We start from the raw sequence: 14,634 nt of genomic DNA, 5'->3' as shown, positions 1-14,634 counted from the left end.
TTCTACCTGGTGGTGTGTGTGTGGGGGGAAACAGGTAATAAACTATAAAAGTTATAATAAATAAGTAAATTATATAATGTGTTAGAAGACACTTGCATGTGAGTTTTAATTACCTTGGAATTCATTCACATATCTGCATATAAAAATATTCAAGTAGTTTTATTGGAGTTCCCGTCGTGGCACAGTGTTTAACGAATCCAACTAGGAACCATGAGCTTGCGGGTTCCGTCCCTGGCCTTGCTCAGTGGGTTGAGGATCCGGGCGTTGCCGTGAGTTGTGGTGAGGGTCCCAGATGCGGCTCAGATCCCGCGTTGCTGTGGCTCTGGCGTAGGCTGGTGGCTACAGCTCCGATTTGACCCCTAGCCTGGGAACCTCCATAAGCTGCAGGAGCAGCCCTAGAAAAGGCATAAGGACTATATATATATATATATATATATATATATACACATACACATATACATATATACATATACATATATATATATATATATGTACATTCAAGCAGTTTTAAAAAATTGTGTTCTGTTCCGTTTGGATAGGGCAACATGCTGAGACTTTGGATAATGACGACTCTTGGTGCTCCCAGGGTTGGAATGCCGAGGGTCCTGAACCCTAAGGATGGAGCAAGATGGAGCAGGTGCTAACCACCAGGCCTCTCCTACAGTTGAGGGCTCTAACCTCCAGCCGGCAGGAGGAGGGAAGACTTCACCACTATCACTGAGGAATCTGGGTCAGTTCTCCGTTTGGCCACCAGGGGTCATTTTACCCCTGTAAATCACCATCGGCAGAGCTTAGTAAAGACACAAAAGGCTTAGTCCGAATTGAAACAGAGACACACCCGAAAACCCTGTCGCTGTAACACACACATACACACGTGCATGCACACGCTCAGAAACATACAGCATTGAGAGACATAGGGACAGAAATGCATGCCGGACACGTGCATGGCACCACCTCCCTCATAATGTCCAGCCAGGTTTCAAGATGTCATAGTGCCAACTCCGCCATCCCTTCCAGCCCGACTCGCTAAAGAGGGAAGGAAACAGTAGGTGGCCCATAAACCAGACTTCCATTTCTCTACCTCCAGCCTATTCCTGTCTCCCATCCGTCTGTCACACTCTTCCTTCCCTTCCTGCCTGGCTTTTTACTGCACTCTTCTTGCCTGGCTGTGGCGCAGTTCCCTTACCCTGTCCTGAGAAGCCCCCAACCTTCTCATGTCTGTGTGATGAGTTCCACTCCCATCTGCTGTCAGAGCCCAGGGTGGTGTTTCATTGAGGAGGTACATCTTGTACCTGCCTTAAGGACTACAATTACCAATGGATTTGGTGAGCACGGCTCTCTCCCCACAGGCCAAACAATGTAATGGCCTGAGAAGAAGTTACACAGGACTCTAATACTTTAGTACAGTATGACTCTTCTAGTGTGATCTGGGGATGAACTCTTTGAGGAAGTCCATGAGGTCAAAACTGTTTTCATAATAATACACTAAGGTGCTGGAGTTCCCGTCGTGGCTCATCGGAAATGAATCTGACTAGGAACCATGAGGTTGTGGGTTCAATGCCTGGCCTTGCTCTGTGGGCTAAGGATATGGCGTTGCCATGAGCTGTGGTGTAGGTTGCAGAGGCAGCTCAGATCTGATGTGGCTGTGGCGTAGCCAGCAGCTGTAGCTGTGATTGGATCCCTAGCCTGGGAACCCCCATATGCCACGGGTGCAGCCCTAAAAATCAAAACAATGATAATAATAATAATAATACACTAAGGTATCATTTATCCTTTTCATTCATTCTCTCACAAGGAGATGGTGGAGTTTTCCAGGGACTTTATGAAGTGTGATGACACTGCTGCTCTCACAGCTAGTGGAATGTGGGTTTGCGTATTCCTGTTTTAAAAACTTCTTTTTGATTTATAATATGGTTAAGTATCAAAATAACAAAGTATAAGCAAAAGCTCTTTGGAATTTTCCACTTTTAAGAAGGTAAAAGGGTCTGAGACCAGAAAGTTTGAGAACTGCTACTTTAGTACAAATAATATTCTCCTTTTTCTAGATGAAGCAGCAGAGACAGAGAGGAGAGCTTAGGAACCAGAATGGAGGAGGTCTTGAAAGAGGGATGAGGTGGAAGGAGAAGGCAGGACTGAGAAAGAGGAACAGGAACCAGGAACTTGGAGGAAAAACTCCTCTTATTCAGTTTTGCTCTGGCCCCTAATCACCCAATGCTGGGTATCAGGTCAAAATTGTTAAAAGTCACTAAATAAGAAGGAAACCATTTCAAACAGCTTCCAATGCTCTTTTTTTTTTTCTTTTTACTCCACCGCATTCCAGCCATTCCCGCAGTATACGGAAGTTTCCGGCCAGGGATTGAACCTGCGGCACAGCAGTGAGCCAAGCCAGAGCACTGGATCCAAGGCACAGGCTGGATCCTTAATCTGCTGAGCCACAAGAGAACTCCAACATCCAATCCACCTTGTATTATGCCTCAATGCTGGGCGTGACGGGGTGCGGGGGGAGCCCAGCTTGGAAAGAAGAGTGGGTGGTGTCCACGGCCCTAAGACTGTTAAGGTGGGTCTAAAGGTAGGACATTCATCTTCTACTCCAGCTACCAGCTACCAGCTTGGCCGTGTTCCATACTCCGCCAAAGGCACAGCATCCCCCCCCCCCCCCCCGCCTCTGCAAGGACAGGATCGCAGCAGCGCTTTTCACGCAGTGGGGAAGGGGTCCCTCCGCGCTCTCATCACCCATCCAATTAAAACCATTTCCAGCAGCGCTCTCCCTTCCCCGTGCCCCTGGCCCCCACACTTTGTTCTATTCTGCATTTGTGAGTGGGAGCTGACACCCAGAAGTCCAAACGCTCGACCTGCAGCCCCGCCGCGTACAGCCTGCACCGCTGCGAATATGAAAGGGGCGGGGTGGGGGGAGGTGGGGGGACTGAGCTCTGGCACGAAGTTCAGAGGCATGAATCCTCCGGGCACTGGGTGAAGGACGAGCCGAGTTTGGAGGGCCCGAGCAGCCCCTGGCTGGCAGCAGTCCCGGTCCCGATGGCGTGGGCGGGCTCGGCGGGCTGTTCCGGGGGCGTGGTGGCCGAAGTCCTGGTCCGGAGAGGTGTGCTCAGGCCGCGCAGGGTGTTGCGGAAACCCTCGGCGCTGAAGTAGTACACCAACGGATCGAGCACGCAGTTGGCGCCGGCCAGCAGCACCATGACCATCAGCACCTCGCGCACCTGCTCGCGCGCCGAGGTGCTGGCCGGCACCACGTTGCCGCGCAGCAGCCCGTACACGGCCAGCGTGGCGTTGTAGGGCACGAAGCACAGCAGGAAGATGACCAAGCTGGCCAGCAGGAGACGCACCGTCTTCCGCCGCCGATGGCTCCGCGTGGCGTCGGGCCGCGCCAGGGTCCAGAAGACGCAGCCGGACGAGTAGACGACAGCCGCCAGGGGCAGCAGGAAGCCGAGCGCCTCCGCCAGCAGCAAGAGTGGCAGCAGCCTGCCCTTCCACAGCTCGTCGCTGAAGTTCTCGAAACACAGATGCACCTCGTGGCTGTCGTTGCGGATGCAGGACGAGGGCCGGTGCGCCAGCACGGTGGGCACCGCGAACACCAGGATGAGCGCCCACACGCCCAGGCAGAGCAGCCGCGCCACGCGGGGCCGCCGCAGGTGGCGCAGCCGCAGCGGGTGCACGATGGCCGCGTAACGGTCCACGTTGATGAGGGTCAGGAAGATACAGCTGCCGTACATGTTCATCTGGAAGACGGCGCTCGCCAGCTGGCACAGGAGGTCTGAGAAGGGCCAGTAGTGCCGCGCGTAGTAGGAGAGGCGCAAGGGCAGAGAGAGGGTGAAGAGCAGGTCGCTGGCCGCCAGGTTGCACATGTACACGCTCACTACGGAGTGCACGCGCAGTTCTCGCAGGAAGACCCAGAGGGCCAGCGCGTTGAGGGGGAGCCCTGTGGCCAGCACCAGACTGTAGACCACCAAGTGCAGGCGGTGGGTGGACTGGTGGTCTGGACACTTGAAAACAGGGCCACTGGTCAAAGGGTTGGTGAAGTTGGCTAGCATCGTGCCAATGTGCAGGGAGGAGCTAGGCTGGGGGTATCATCGGGCGCACTGGAGTCCTGGCATCACATTCATCTCCAGACTCCAGGGTAGGAGCCTGGAAGTGGCACAGACAGTCCCAAAAGAAGGGGAGGCAAGGCATGGGAGTGTGGGCTATGGCTGCAGGGCAGATGAGTTGGGGCGATGGGATGCCTTTGGTCACAGCTTCATGGACAGTGGAGACCTGGAATAAGAGGGAAGCCAAAAGTCAAGACTGTGCAAAGGCTAAATGTCCATGGACAGATAATTAGGTAAAGAAAATGCAGTACATATGTATAATGGAATGCTATGCAGCCATTAAAAAGAATGAAATAATTGAAGTTCCTGTTGTGGCTCAATGGTTAACGAATCCGACTAGGAACCATGAGGTTGCGGGTTCAATCCCTGGCCTTGCTCAGCAGGTTAACAATCTGGCATCCCGTGAGCTGTGGTGTAGGTCGAAGATGCAGCTCGGATCCCACGTGGCTGTAGCTCTGGCGTAGGCCGGCAGCTACAGCTCCAATTAGACCCCCTAGCCTGGGAACCTCCATATGCCGTGGGAGCGGCCCTAGAAAAGGCAAAAAATAAATAAATAAAAAGAATGAAACAGTGTTATTCTAAGCAACATGGATGGACTTAGAGATTATCATACTAGTTAAGTCAGAAAGAGAAAGACAAGTGCCATATGATATCATATGTGGAATCTAAAATGTGACACAAATGTCATAGCCAGGTAAGGATCTGGCATGGTCACTGCAGCAACTCAGGTCACTGATGTGGTGGGGGTTTGATCCCTAGCCTGGAACTTTAGCATGCTAAGGGTGTGGCCCAAAAAAATAAAAATTTTTAAAAATGACAAACCTGTCTAGAAACAGACTCACAGACATGGAGAACAGACTTGTGGTTGCCAGGGGAGGGGGGATTGGGGAAGGAACGGATTGGGAGTTTGGGGGTAACATATGTGAACTATTATAAAGAGAATGGACAGACAACAAGGTCCTACTATAAAAAGCACAAGAAACTATATTCAATTTCCTATGATAGACCATAATGGAAAAGAATATGAAAAAGAATGTGTATATATGTATAACTGAGTCACTTTGCTGTACAGCAGGAATTATCACAACATTGTAAGTCAACTCTTCTTGAACTAAAAAAAAAAAAAAAATGTGCAGGAGATCCTCCTGTGGAGCCCTGGGACTCAGGTTCAATCCCCAGCCTGGCACAGTGGGTTAAGGATCTGACGTTGCCCCAGTGTAGGTGGTAACTGTGGTCAGCATCTGATCTCTGGCCCAGGAACTCCATATGCCTTGGGGCAGCCAAAAAAGAAAGAAAGAAAAAAAAGATTGTGCAAGGAAGGGCTGAAGACAAATGTTTATTTGGCTGAACTAGCTGATGTCTTGAGTCTTTTCTCAGCTTCAGATCTTTCCTCCGCCTTCCTTTGGGCCAGAACAGCTATGTATTAGTATTAAAGGCCCAGGCTCGGGAGTCAGACTTGCCTAGGTTTAAATCTGGGCTTTTTCAACTTGCCTCACTTTTGTCCTCAGAAAAGTAACTTAATCGCCCTGCCCCTCATTTTCCTTACCTGGAAAAAAAAAGGGGGGGGGGAGGGTTCTTTGCTTCATGAGGTCATTAGATTAAACTGGATGATTCAGATAAAGTGTTCAGGTTACTATTGTTATCTACTAATATCTCTCCCTTCCTTCCATTCTTCTACAAATGCTTACTGGGCTTTTAGAAGGTTCCAGACATGTTCCCAGCAGTGAACAAAACAAAAGTGTTGCCCCTACTTACTTTACATTCCCTTGAAGGGAGACAGACGATAAAGTGCAGGCAAATAGGTATTATGTCAGGTGGTGAGAAGTACTGTGAAGCCCCTCCCCTGGCACCAGTCTGTTCCATTGACTCCCCATTATCTAAGGAATAAAGTTCAAACTCCCCAGTACAGGACAACATCCCAGCTTCACCCCCACCATTGCTCTGTGTGGGCTGGGTTTGTGGTCAGGGTGACCTGGTTCAGTTAGATTATTTGACCTCTCTAACTCTGTGTCTTCATCTGTAAAGTGGGGGTGATAATGTTGTGGGGCTCCCCTGGGCTGATTTCACGCACCAGCACAGACCTGCCAGGCAAGGCAAAGCCCTGGGGGTTGAACTTTTCCAGGTGCTGCCCTGGAGAATCTGACTCGGGTGCTTCCTGGTTGGGATTCGGTGATGGAGGAGATTGTGGTTTGGTCCTGAGGGCTCAAAAGAGGCCCTAAGCCTGGAGGGGGTGAGTCGAGGAAGTACCATGGGCGCGGAGGAGAGATGCTAGAGAAAGCACACAGCAGCCACTTTGGTCCCCAGGCAAAAAAAGCTGGTGGACAAAGGATGTGTCCAAGAGGTGGAGGAGCCAGGAGACAGGACTTGGTCTCAGGACCCCACCCTCCTTAATAGCGTAAGACCTCAGAATTCACCCCTCCACTGCAATCCCCAGAGGCTGTGTATTTTGTGTTGTCAAATATACCTAACTTCAAAATTACCATTTAAAAAAGAAAAGGAAAAAAACATTCTGCTTTAAAAGTTGTAACAAATACAGATGAATTAAAAAGAAAAAAAAAAGCCATTTCACCATCTTTCTTTCTTGCTTGCTTTCTTGCTTTCTTTCTCTATTTCTTGGGGCCGTACCTGCAGCATATGGATGTTCCCAGGCTAGGGATCAAATTGGAGCCACAGCCAACACAACCTTGGATCCTTAACCCACTGAGCAAAGCCAGGGATCAAAAAACCGAATCCTCATGGATACTCATTGGGTTTTTTTTTTTTTTTTTTTTTTTTTTTGGCTTTTTGCTATTTCTTGGGCTGCCCCTGCGGCATATGGAGGTTCCCAGGCTAGGGGTCGAATCGGAGCCATAGCCACCAGCCTACGCCAGAGCCACAGCAACGCGGGATCCGAGCCGCGTCTGCAACCTCCACCACAGTTCATGGCAACGCCGGATCCTTAACCCACTGAGCAAGGGCAGGGACCAAACCCGCAACCTCATGGTTCCTAGTCAGATTCGTTAACCACTGCGCCACTACGGGAACTCCCACTCATGGGGTTCTTAACCCACTGAGCCACAACAGGAACTCCTAACCATCGTTAAGTGTATAATTCAGTGACCTTAAGTTCAATCACAATGTTGTGTAACGATCACCATTATTTCCAGAACTTTTTCATCCCAAACAGCAACAGCCAAACAAGGAACATAATGTTACATGGGTCTTAAACATGCTGAAAAGCAATAACACCAGGCTTTCTTCTGAACACATGCCCACCTCCCATGCTCCTCTGCTCCATTCATGCCAAACGAGTACAAATGTTGCACCTACCTCATGTTTTCAGGACTCTGTCTTTGCACGTGCTATTTCTTCAACATGGAATCCCCTTCCTCCCATTCTCCAACTGGCAAACTCAGTCACTTCTCAGGACTCTGTGATGCCTTTTCTGACCCTATCCCTTCCTACCAAGCAGGTGGGGTCCCCTCACTGGTGCTTTCCCAGCACTTTGGCTGCAGGTCGCTCCCAGCTCTTCCCACCGGTGTTGTAATTAGCTGTTCTTGGCCTGCCCCTCCCATTTGACGGTGAGCCTGTGGACTGTTACTTACTCATCTTTGTTGCCCCAGCAACTCCCTAAATAAATGTTGAATCACAAATAATAGCTGCCACTTACTGATCGCTCACCATCTCCCAGGGCGTTTTTTTTTTTTTTTTTTTTTTGCCACACCTGTGGCATGTGGACATTCCCTGGGCAGGGATTGAATCCTCTCCCCACAGCAGTGACCTGAGCCACGCCAGTGACAAGGTGGGAAACTTAACCTGCCATGCCACAAGAGAACTCCAGGGTGTTTTTGGTTTTCATTTATTTTATTGAAGTATAGTTGATTTACAATGTTGTGTTAATTTCTGCTGTACAGCAAAGGGATTCAGATATATATATATATATTTATAAATATACATATTACACACATATATATTCTTTTCCATTGTGGTTTATCAGGATATTGATTAGAGTTCCCTGTGCTGTACAATAGAACTTTTTGTTTACCCATGCTGTATATAATAGTTTGCATCTGCTAATTCCCAGGATTTTTTTGGCCACCTGTGGCATGCAGAAGTTCCTGGGCCAGGGCTTGAACCCAGGCCACAGCAGTAACCAGAGCCACAGAAGTGATGACGCCCCATCCCTAACCTGCTGGGGCAGCAAGGGACTCCCCAGGGTGTTGTGTACCGCACAAGCTCTAATCCTTCCAGCAGCCCTTCGAGGTAGCTGCTGCTCCTGATTTTTACTCAAGAGCTCAGACAGTGAGGAGTAAAGTCAGGACTCAGGACATCCTGGTTCCAGAGTCCAAGTTGCTTCCAACAAGAGTGGGCGTGGGGGTGTGAGGCTGCCTGCCGCACGGAGCACCTGTCTTTTATAGCTGCCTGTCTGAAATCTGTGCCCACAGGTGAACTGTTTTTACTTCCTCATTTGTCCAATTGGACGTATACGTTTTAGACCCCATTTCCTTCTTTCTCCCACGTCAAACACTAGTAACACTCACCCATCTCCCTTCACACACATGGAAATGCGCCCTTCCTGATGATTTTTCCCTGACCTATCGAAGCACTTAGTTGGCTGGTTTGAAAGTCTCAGTCTGTGTCATGTGTATTTACCGCATTTCCCCATCTAGATGGTAGGGTCCTAGGGTTGGGGGTGGAGACCACACCTTCTACTGCTTTCTTCCCAATTGCACTCACACTGCAGTCTCTATTTAGCAGTGCCTGGGGACAGCCATTGGCTGCCTGGCAAGAAATCTGTCCCCTCCCGCCCAGGTCTGCCCAGCCTATAACCCTGTTGTGATATTTCTTGGATCACCCCAGTCAGCCAACCACTTCTTATCACACTCCTGTCCCCATGTATAACTCAGGGAAAGGCCACGTCCCTTTGAAAAGGCTTGTTTGCAAACAGCTGGCAGTAAAACTTCAATAACAGTTTAGGCTAGAGTTACAGTAACATTTTTATCATTCTTAACCATTCTCTGGAGAATCAATAGCCCCTTATAGCCAGGAGGCACCTACTAGCCCCTGAACAAGTGAACAAATGATTATTTCCCAAGATCCCAGGTCTTTGGTTCACAAAATTACAGTGTTAAAGAGATCAACATGCATTAGGTGAGTTGCTACTTAAGAGGTAGAATTAGGCACCTTCAGGAGAGCAGATGGCCATCGCTCTATTTCTGAGAAGCCTGTGGGTTTGTGTGTCCACCCCTTTCCCACAGACCACGCAAAATGGCCCAAAGCTGAGCCTTGAGAGCTGCTGGGCCCCTGCCTTGGTCCCCATCCCATCCGCTTGCTTCCCTGGGGCTCCCCATCAGTGGAGCTGAATGGGCACAGTGCCAGGCCAGATGGCAAAGATGGGAAAAACTGCCAAAAAGGAGGCAAACAGGAAATGGAAGGAGGGCTCTAGACGTGGGGGAGGGGCGGTAGGGCCCTCTCCTTTCTCCGGCCTCCAGCAAGAGGTCAGGTTTGGGGGGCAGGGGTGGGGGGGAATGTAAAGCAAAGATATAGTGGCTGCCCCAGAAAAGCGGGGACACTGGGATTTCATTTCACCAGGGAGAAGGGGGGACGTGGGGGCCCACACAGGCTCAGTAACCTCAGCCTGCCTGCGGCTGCAGTCACATGAGCACATCACTACACACACGTGCGCATGCAAGGCCGCGTGGAGGTGCCAGTAAACTGAGGGGTGTGCACCAAGATTCCCTAGAACATATAAATCCATGTGTAATGCAGCCTGTAACACACATGCGTGTTCACAGAGGCACGGGCAGCTGGTGGGGAGGAAGCACACACAGCAGGCACAGCCCCCACCTTCACACACACACATCACACACACACACACACACCTGACCCCAGACATAAGAGCGAGCAGGCAGCTTCAGGAGCACAGATGGCTGCAGGTGTGCACATGCAGATCCCAGCCACAAGGCACTGAGGGGCAAAGAGAGACCCTGGGAACTGCCCCCTCCAACCCCAGCCTTCACGCCACACACACACACACTCACACACACACACACTTTCCTCCCACCCCCGAGTCCCTGTTCTGCAGCTCCCCATGTGTGTATGGGGGGTCCAGGCTCTTTTTGTCCTCAGTGACCCTCTGGGACCTGTCCCATTGCCCTCTGAGCCGGGCTGGGCACCAGTCTTTGCTGAGATAAGTCAGAGGGGCAGGGTTATTTTTGCACCGGCAGGAAGTGAGAACAGGGGGTTTAAAAGTGCACAGGAGGCTAACTCATGACCCTTCCCTCCCTCTCATCCACACCACTGGCCCGTGGTGTCCACCCTTCTGGTGCCTGACCAGCGATGCAGAGGGGAGCTGAACAGAAAGGGATGGGCAATTTGGGACAGTGATGGGGGCAGGGAGGGGAGAGACGCCTCCTGTCTGTCTAGCTTCTTCCTGTCTGCCACCCTCTCCCTGGGCTCCCCCCTCCCACGCTCTCCCCCCACTACCACCTTCACCAAAGCCCTTGATCTCCTCATCTCCTCTTTGTAGGAATCCACATCCTTGAAAGGTTTGGAATCTCAGATCTCTGGACATCATCTCTAGAAGAGTTCCAACCGCCTTTCAGATGCTGGCAGCCACAGGCCAGTTGGCACACGAGTCCCACCCCTCCTGCGGTGTGTGGTGCCGACTGAGCCCACTTCCTCTGCTCTGTCCTCAGGCAGCTCAGGGCCCGAAGACGTGCCCGCTCCCCACACACAGTAACTCTCAGCACCCCTTCACATGGGTCCTTTCAGATGCTCCCTACAGATCCCAATGGTGCTGAGCCTCCAGTGGAAGCTTCATGAAGTCTAAAGGCCTTGTGACAAGCTCTGTCCCACAGCGGCCCCAGGACACAAATGAATCCTGCCCATCTGCTTGTCCTGAGTCTAAGGCAGGGAGTTTAACGAGGTCACCAGGGTGAATGGATGGCCTCCTCCTGCCCCAGGGGCCACGTTCTTCCCACTGTCATGTTTATCCATCCTCCCTCGTCCCCAGTCCAGGCCTGCTCTGCTTCCTCCAGCCCAGATCCCTGCTCCAGCTTCTCCCTACCCTTCCCCACCTGAGACTCTCTTCTTGCCTTTCCAACCCCATCCCCGGCTGCAACTTTTCCCTCTCATGTCTCCCCACGGTTTTTCTGGAAAAAGGCAGAAAGCAAAGGCGACCTACAGCTCAATGATTGATGTGTGGTTGTCACCTCCCCACCAGCATACCTCTCCCCACCCTGCGGACAAGAGCTGGAAAAACAGGAAACAAGGTCCCAATCAAGACCTAGGTGGGATCTGGAGTTCCCATCATAGCTCAGCCGTTAATGAACCTGACTAGCATCCATGAGGATGAGGGTTCGATCCCTGGCCTCGCTCAGTGGGTTAAGGATCTAGCATTGCTGTGACCTATGGTGTGGGTCGCAGATGCACATCGGTCCTGAGTTGCTATGCCTGTGGTGTAGGCCAGCAGCTATAGCTCTGATTGGACCCCTAGCCTGGGAACCTCCATATGTGTTGGGTGTGGCCCTAAAAGACAGGAAAAAAAAAAAAAAGACCTAAGAGGGTTCAGCCCTCCATAGCCTTGGGTGGTTCTCGCCTCCACAGGAGCCTTTGGCCTCGTGGACCTCGCCCTGACCTCAGGCAGCACTCAAGTCTCTGCTTTCCCCTTCCTGTGGGCACAGGTATCAGAGGCCGAAAGAGCTGGGTTCTAGGGTCCCTCAGTTGCCAGGAAGTGAGGCTCATGGGTTGAGTAGGTTTCTGCCTCCCGTTTAATCCTTGCCTCCATCTTCCCTTCTGCTACGACCTTCGCTCACCCTGAAGCGACAGGCGACACAACCCCTTCCGTCAGGGAGGCCCCCGTGAACATAAGGACTCGGTGGGCAGCTGCCTCATGGTTGGGACACAGAGGGACCAGAAGGCCTTGCCCGCTCTCAAATATCTCCCCCAACCCATGCTCAGTATCTGAAATTTTATCCACTTCGGGACCCTCACAGGCCACATTCCCGCAGAACTGTAGGGACCCTGGACACAGTTCATCTAATCCTCCGATAAAGACAATGCCCTGGGTTAAGGCAGCGTCTGTCCAAGACACCACTGAAGCACACTGGTTACATTGGAAGGATCCCCGTAAGGGCACAGCTGAGCCTTGACCCTGCTGATGGGGTTTCATCAGATGAGTTCATTGTCACCGGCAAAGGCCCGGCCCTGGGGCGAGTGGGTTTTAGGGCTTGTGTTGTCTAAGAGTAGGAAAGGGCTGGCAACCAGCCCCAGAGGGCCTTCCTCGGTGGCCCTGGGATTGGGGTTCAGCTTGACAGTGGGGACCTGACAGGTGAAGGGGAGGACACAGCCTCGGGGACAGCCAGGGTGGGGCTTCAAGATCTAGGGCAATCCTCTGTCCCCTGTCTGTGGGCCCAAGCCTGTCCCTTTGGGCTTTTGACTGAAACATTTTCCCAGGGCCCACAGCCTACTTTCACCTCCACCCCCCCCCACCCATGTCCTATTTCTAAAGGAGAGGGGCTGCCCCTGGGGGGCTCCCCCCAACCTGTGATGCCCCCATACCTGTGCTCGCTGAGGCTCCGCCGCTGCCTTGAGCTGGCTTCCGCTGCTGCCTGTTCTGGGCTGGGCTGGGCTGGTAGGACCTGCTCCGGGCAGGCGGACACACCCACCTCCGCAGCTGTCAGCAGATCCCAGCTCCCTGCACTCGCCCAACCCTGCGTGGGGCAGGGAGACAGAGAAGGAAGCACTGCCCTCAGTGGTCCACAGACAGGTCAGAGGAGAAGAATCCCCAGCGGATAAAGGCACTTCATCTGGCCCCAACCATCGCTGACTGCTGACTGTCCCCTCATGGCTCACACATTTCCCACAGTTTCCGGTGAGCCTAACTGGCACACCCACCCAGTGATGCCAGATGACTAACCCACCAGCCTTTTGTTCTCATCAGTTCCTCCTGGCTGTCTGTCTCTCTGTTGGGTTCCTGCAGGTGGTTTCACTCTTGCCACATGTAGCTTCTATCTGTGTGTATGTGTGTGTGTGGGGGGGGGAACCAGGGCTCAGATGACAGCCTCTGGTCTCTGTACCCCGGGCTGAGCCCCTTGTTTTCTACATCAGTAGGACCGGGCATGGTGTTTGCAGTCAGTACTCAAAAACAAGCGGCAGGTGAAAAAGGACACTGTGGTCGAATGAGAATGGAGAGACTAAGTGGAAAAGGTTTCTCTGTTACAGAGCTTCTCAGAGGTTTCAACATCCCATTAAAAGGCCAATGGCATGTTGATAATCAAAGCTGATAAAGGGTAGATGGAGATGCTTGACACTGTTCTTTGTGCTATATTCTACATATTGAGCTTCTCCATAATGTTTTCTCTTTTTTGTCTTTTTAAGATCGTACTCACGGCATATGGAGGTTCCCAGGCTAGGAGCTGAATCGGAGCTACAGCTGCCAGCCTAAGGCACAGCCACAGCAACGTTGGATCCGAGCCACATCTGCAACCTACACCACAGCTCATGGCAAAACTGGATCCTTAACCCACTGAGCAAGGCCAGGGATCGAACCCACGTCCTCATGGATACTAGTCGGGTTCTTTAACCACTGAGCCACGACAGGAACTCTGTAATGTTTTCTTCTAAATGCTGTGCAGTTTCCCTCATATGTGTGTATCCAGAACATGTTTTGGGGGATCCCAGATTATTAAAGGCTGATGCTGGAGTCACAGCTCCAAGCATGTCATTAAGATGCAGTTCCTGGAGTTCCCGTCGTGGCGCAGTGGTTAACGAATCCGACTAGGAACCATGAGGTTGCGGGTTCGGTCCCTGCCCTTGCTCAGTGGGTTAACGATCCGGCGTTGCCGTGAGCTGTGGTGTAGGTTGCAGACGCGGCTCGGATCCCGCGTTGCTGTGGCTCTGGCGTAGGCCGGTGGCTACAGCTCCGATTCAACCCCTAGCCTGGGAACCTCCATATGCCGCGGGAGCGGCCCAAGAAATAGCAACAACAACAACAACAACAAAGACAAAAAAAAAAAAAAAAAGATGCAGTTCCTCAAGGACCCAGCGTTGTCACTGCTGTGGTTCTGGTGGCTGCTGTGGCACAGGTTCAATTCCTGGCCCAGGAACTTTGTACATGTGTGGCTGAAAAACAAACAAAAGGTGCAGCTCCTCCCCACTTCACCGTTTTCAGACCATCAGACCTCTCACTTGATATCAGAGCAGGGGTTTCCTGAGCTCAACCACAGTTCTTTCCTCCCTCCTAAAAAGCTCAAGTTCGGCCCTACTGCCCTGCAGTTGGCCCACTAGACACGACCTCATTCAGATCATCCTCAGAGAGACAGTCCTACACTCACATCCGAGATCTTGGGATCAGGGCTTCAGAAATGAAGACACACACGCCCTTCGGCCCACAGGCTCCCCAAGACACTGGCTGTGACCTTCATTCCACCCCCCTGGCTTCTCAGGGCTTCTCCTCCTAACGGAGGGCTTGCTGCCCTGGGTACTACCCCTTTGATTCTCTTGCCTGCAGATGGATCCATAACTCCCAGGGGTTGGAGAGCTGACGCTGTGG

General features: G+C 51.8%; 1 protein-coding gene across 1 annotated transcript; it reads right to left on the bottom strand.

The window, feature by feature from the left end:
* Nucleotides 1–1,895: 1,895 nt before the first annotated feature.
* LPAR5 (lysophosphatidic acid receptor 5) lies at nt 1,896–12,918 on the bottom strand. Its single transcript, XM_005652601.4, has 2 exons — nt 12,642–12,918; nt 1,896–4,266 (listed from the first exon to the last, which is right to left on the bottom strand). The coding sequence occupies exon 2, from the start codon at nt 4,044–4,046 to the stop codon at nt 2,943–2,945; it is 1,104 nt and encodes a 367-aa protein (XP_005652658.2). The 5' UTR covers nt 4,047–4,266; nt 12,642–12,918; the 3' UTR covers nt 1,896–2,942.
* Nucleotides 12,919–14,634: the final 1,716 nt, after the last annotated feature.

The sequence above is a fragment of the Sus scrofa genome, chromosome 5, assembly GCF_054392235.1.
Source record: "Sus scrofa isolate SSC_HxYL_T2T_F1_AM1 chromosome 5, Sscrofa_HxYL_maternal_Yorkshire_Landrace_v2.0, whole genome shotgun sequence".
NCBI classification, from domain to species: domain Eukaryota; kingdom Metazoa; phylum Chordata; class Mammalia; order Artiodactyla; family Suidae; genus Sus; species Sus scrofa.
Note: the sequence above shows the minus strand (reverse complement) of the source record. Positions and strands in the feature narration are given on the sequence as shown.

Coding starts and splice junctions, on each gene's coding strand:
- LPAR5 (XM_005652601.4), bottom strand. CDS start 4,046: ATGCTAGCCAACTTCACCAACCCTTTGACCAGTGGCCCTGTTTTCAAG.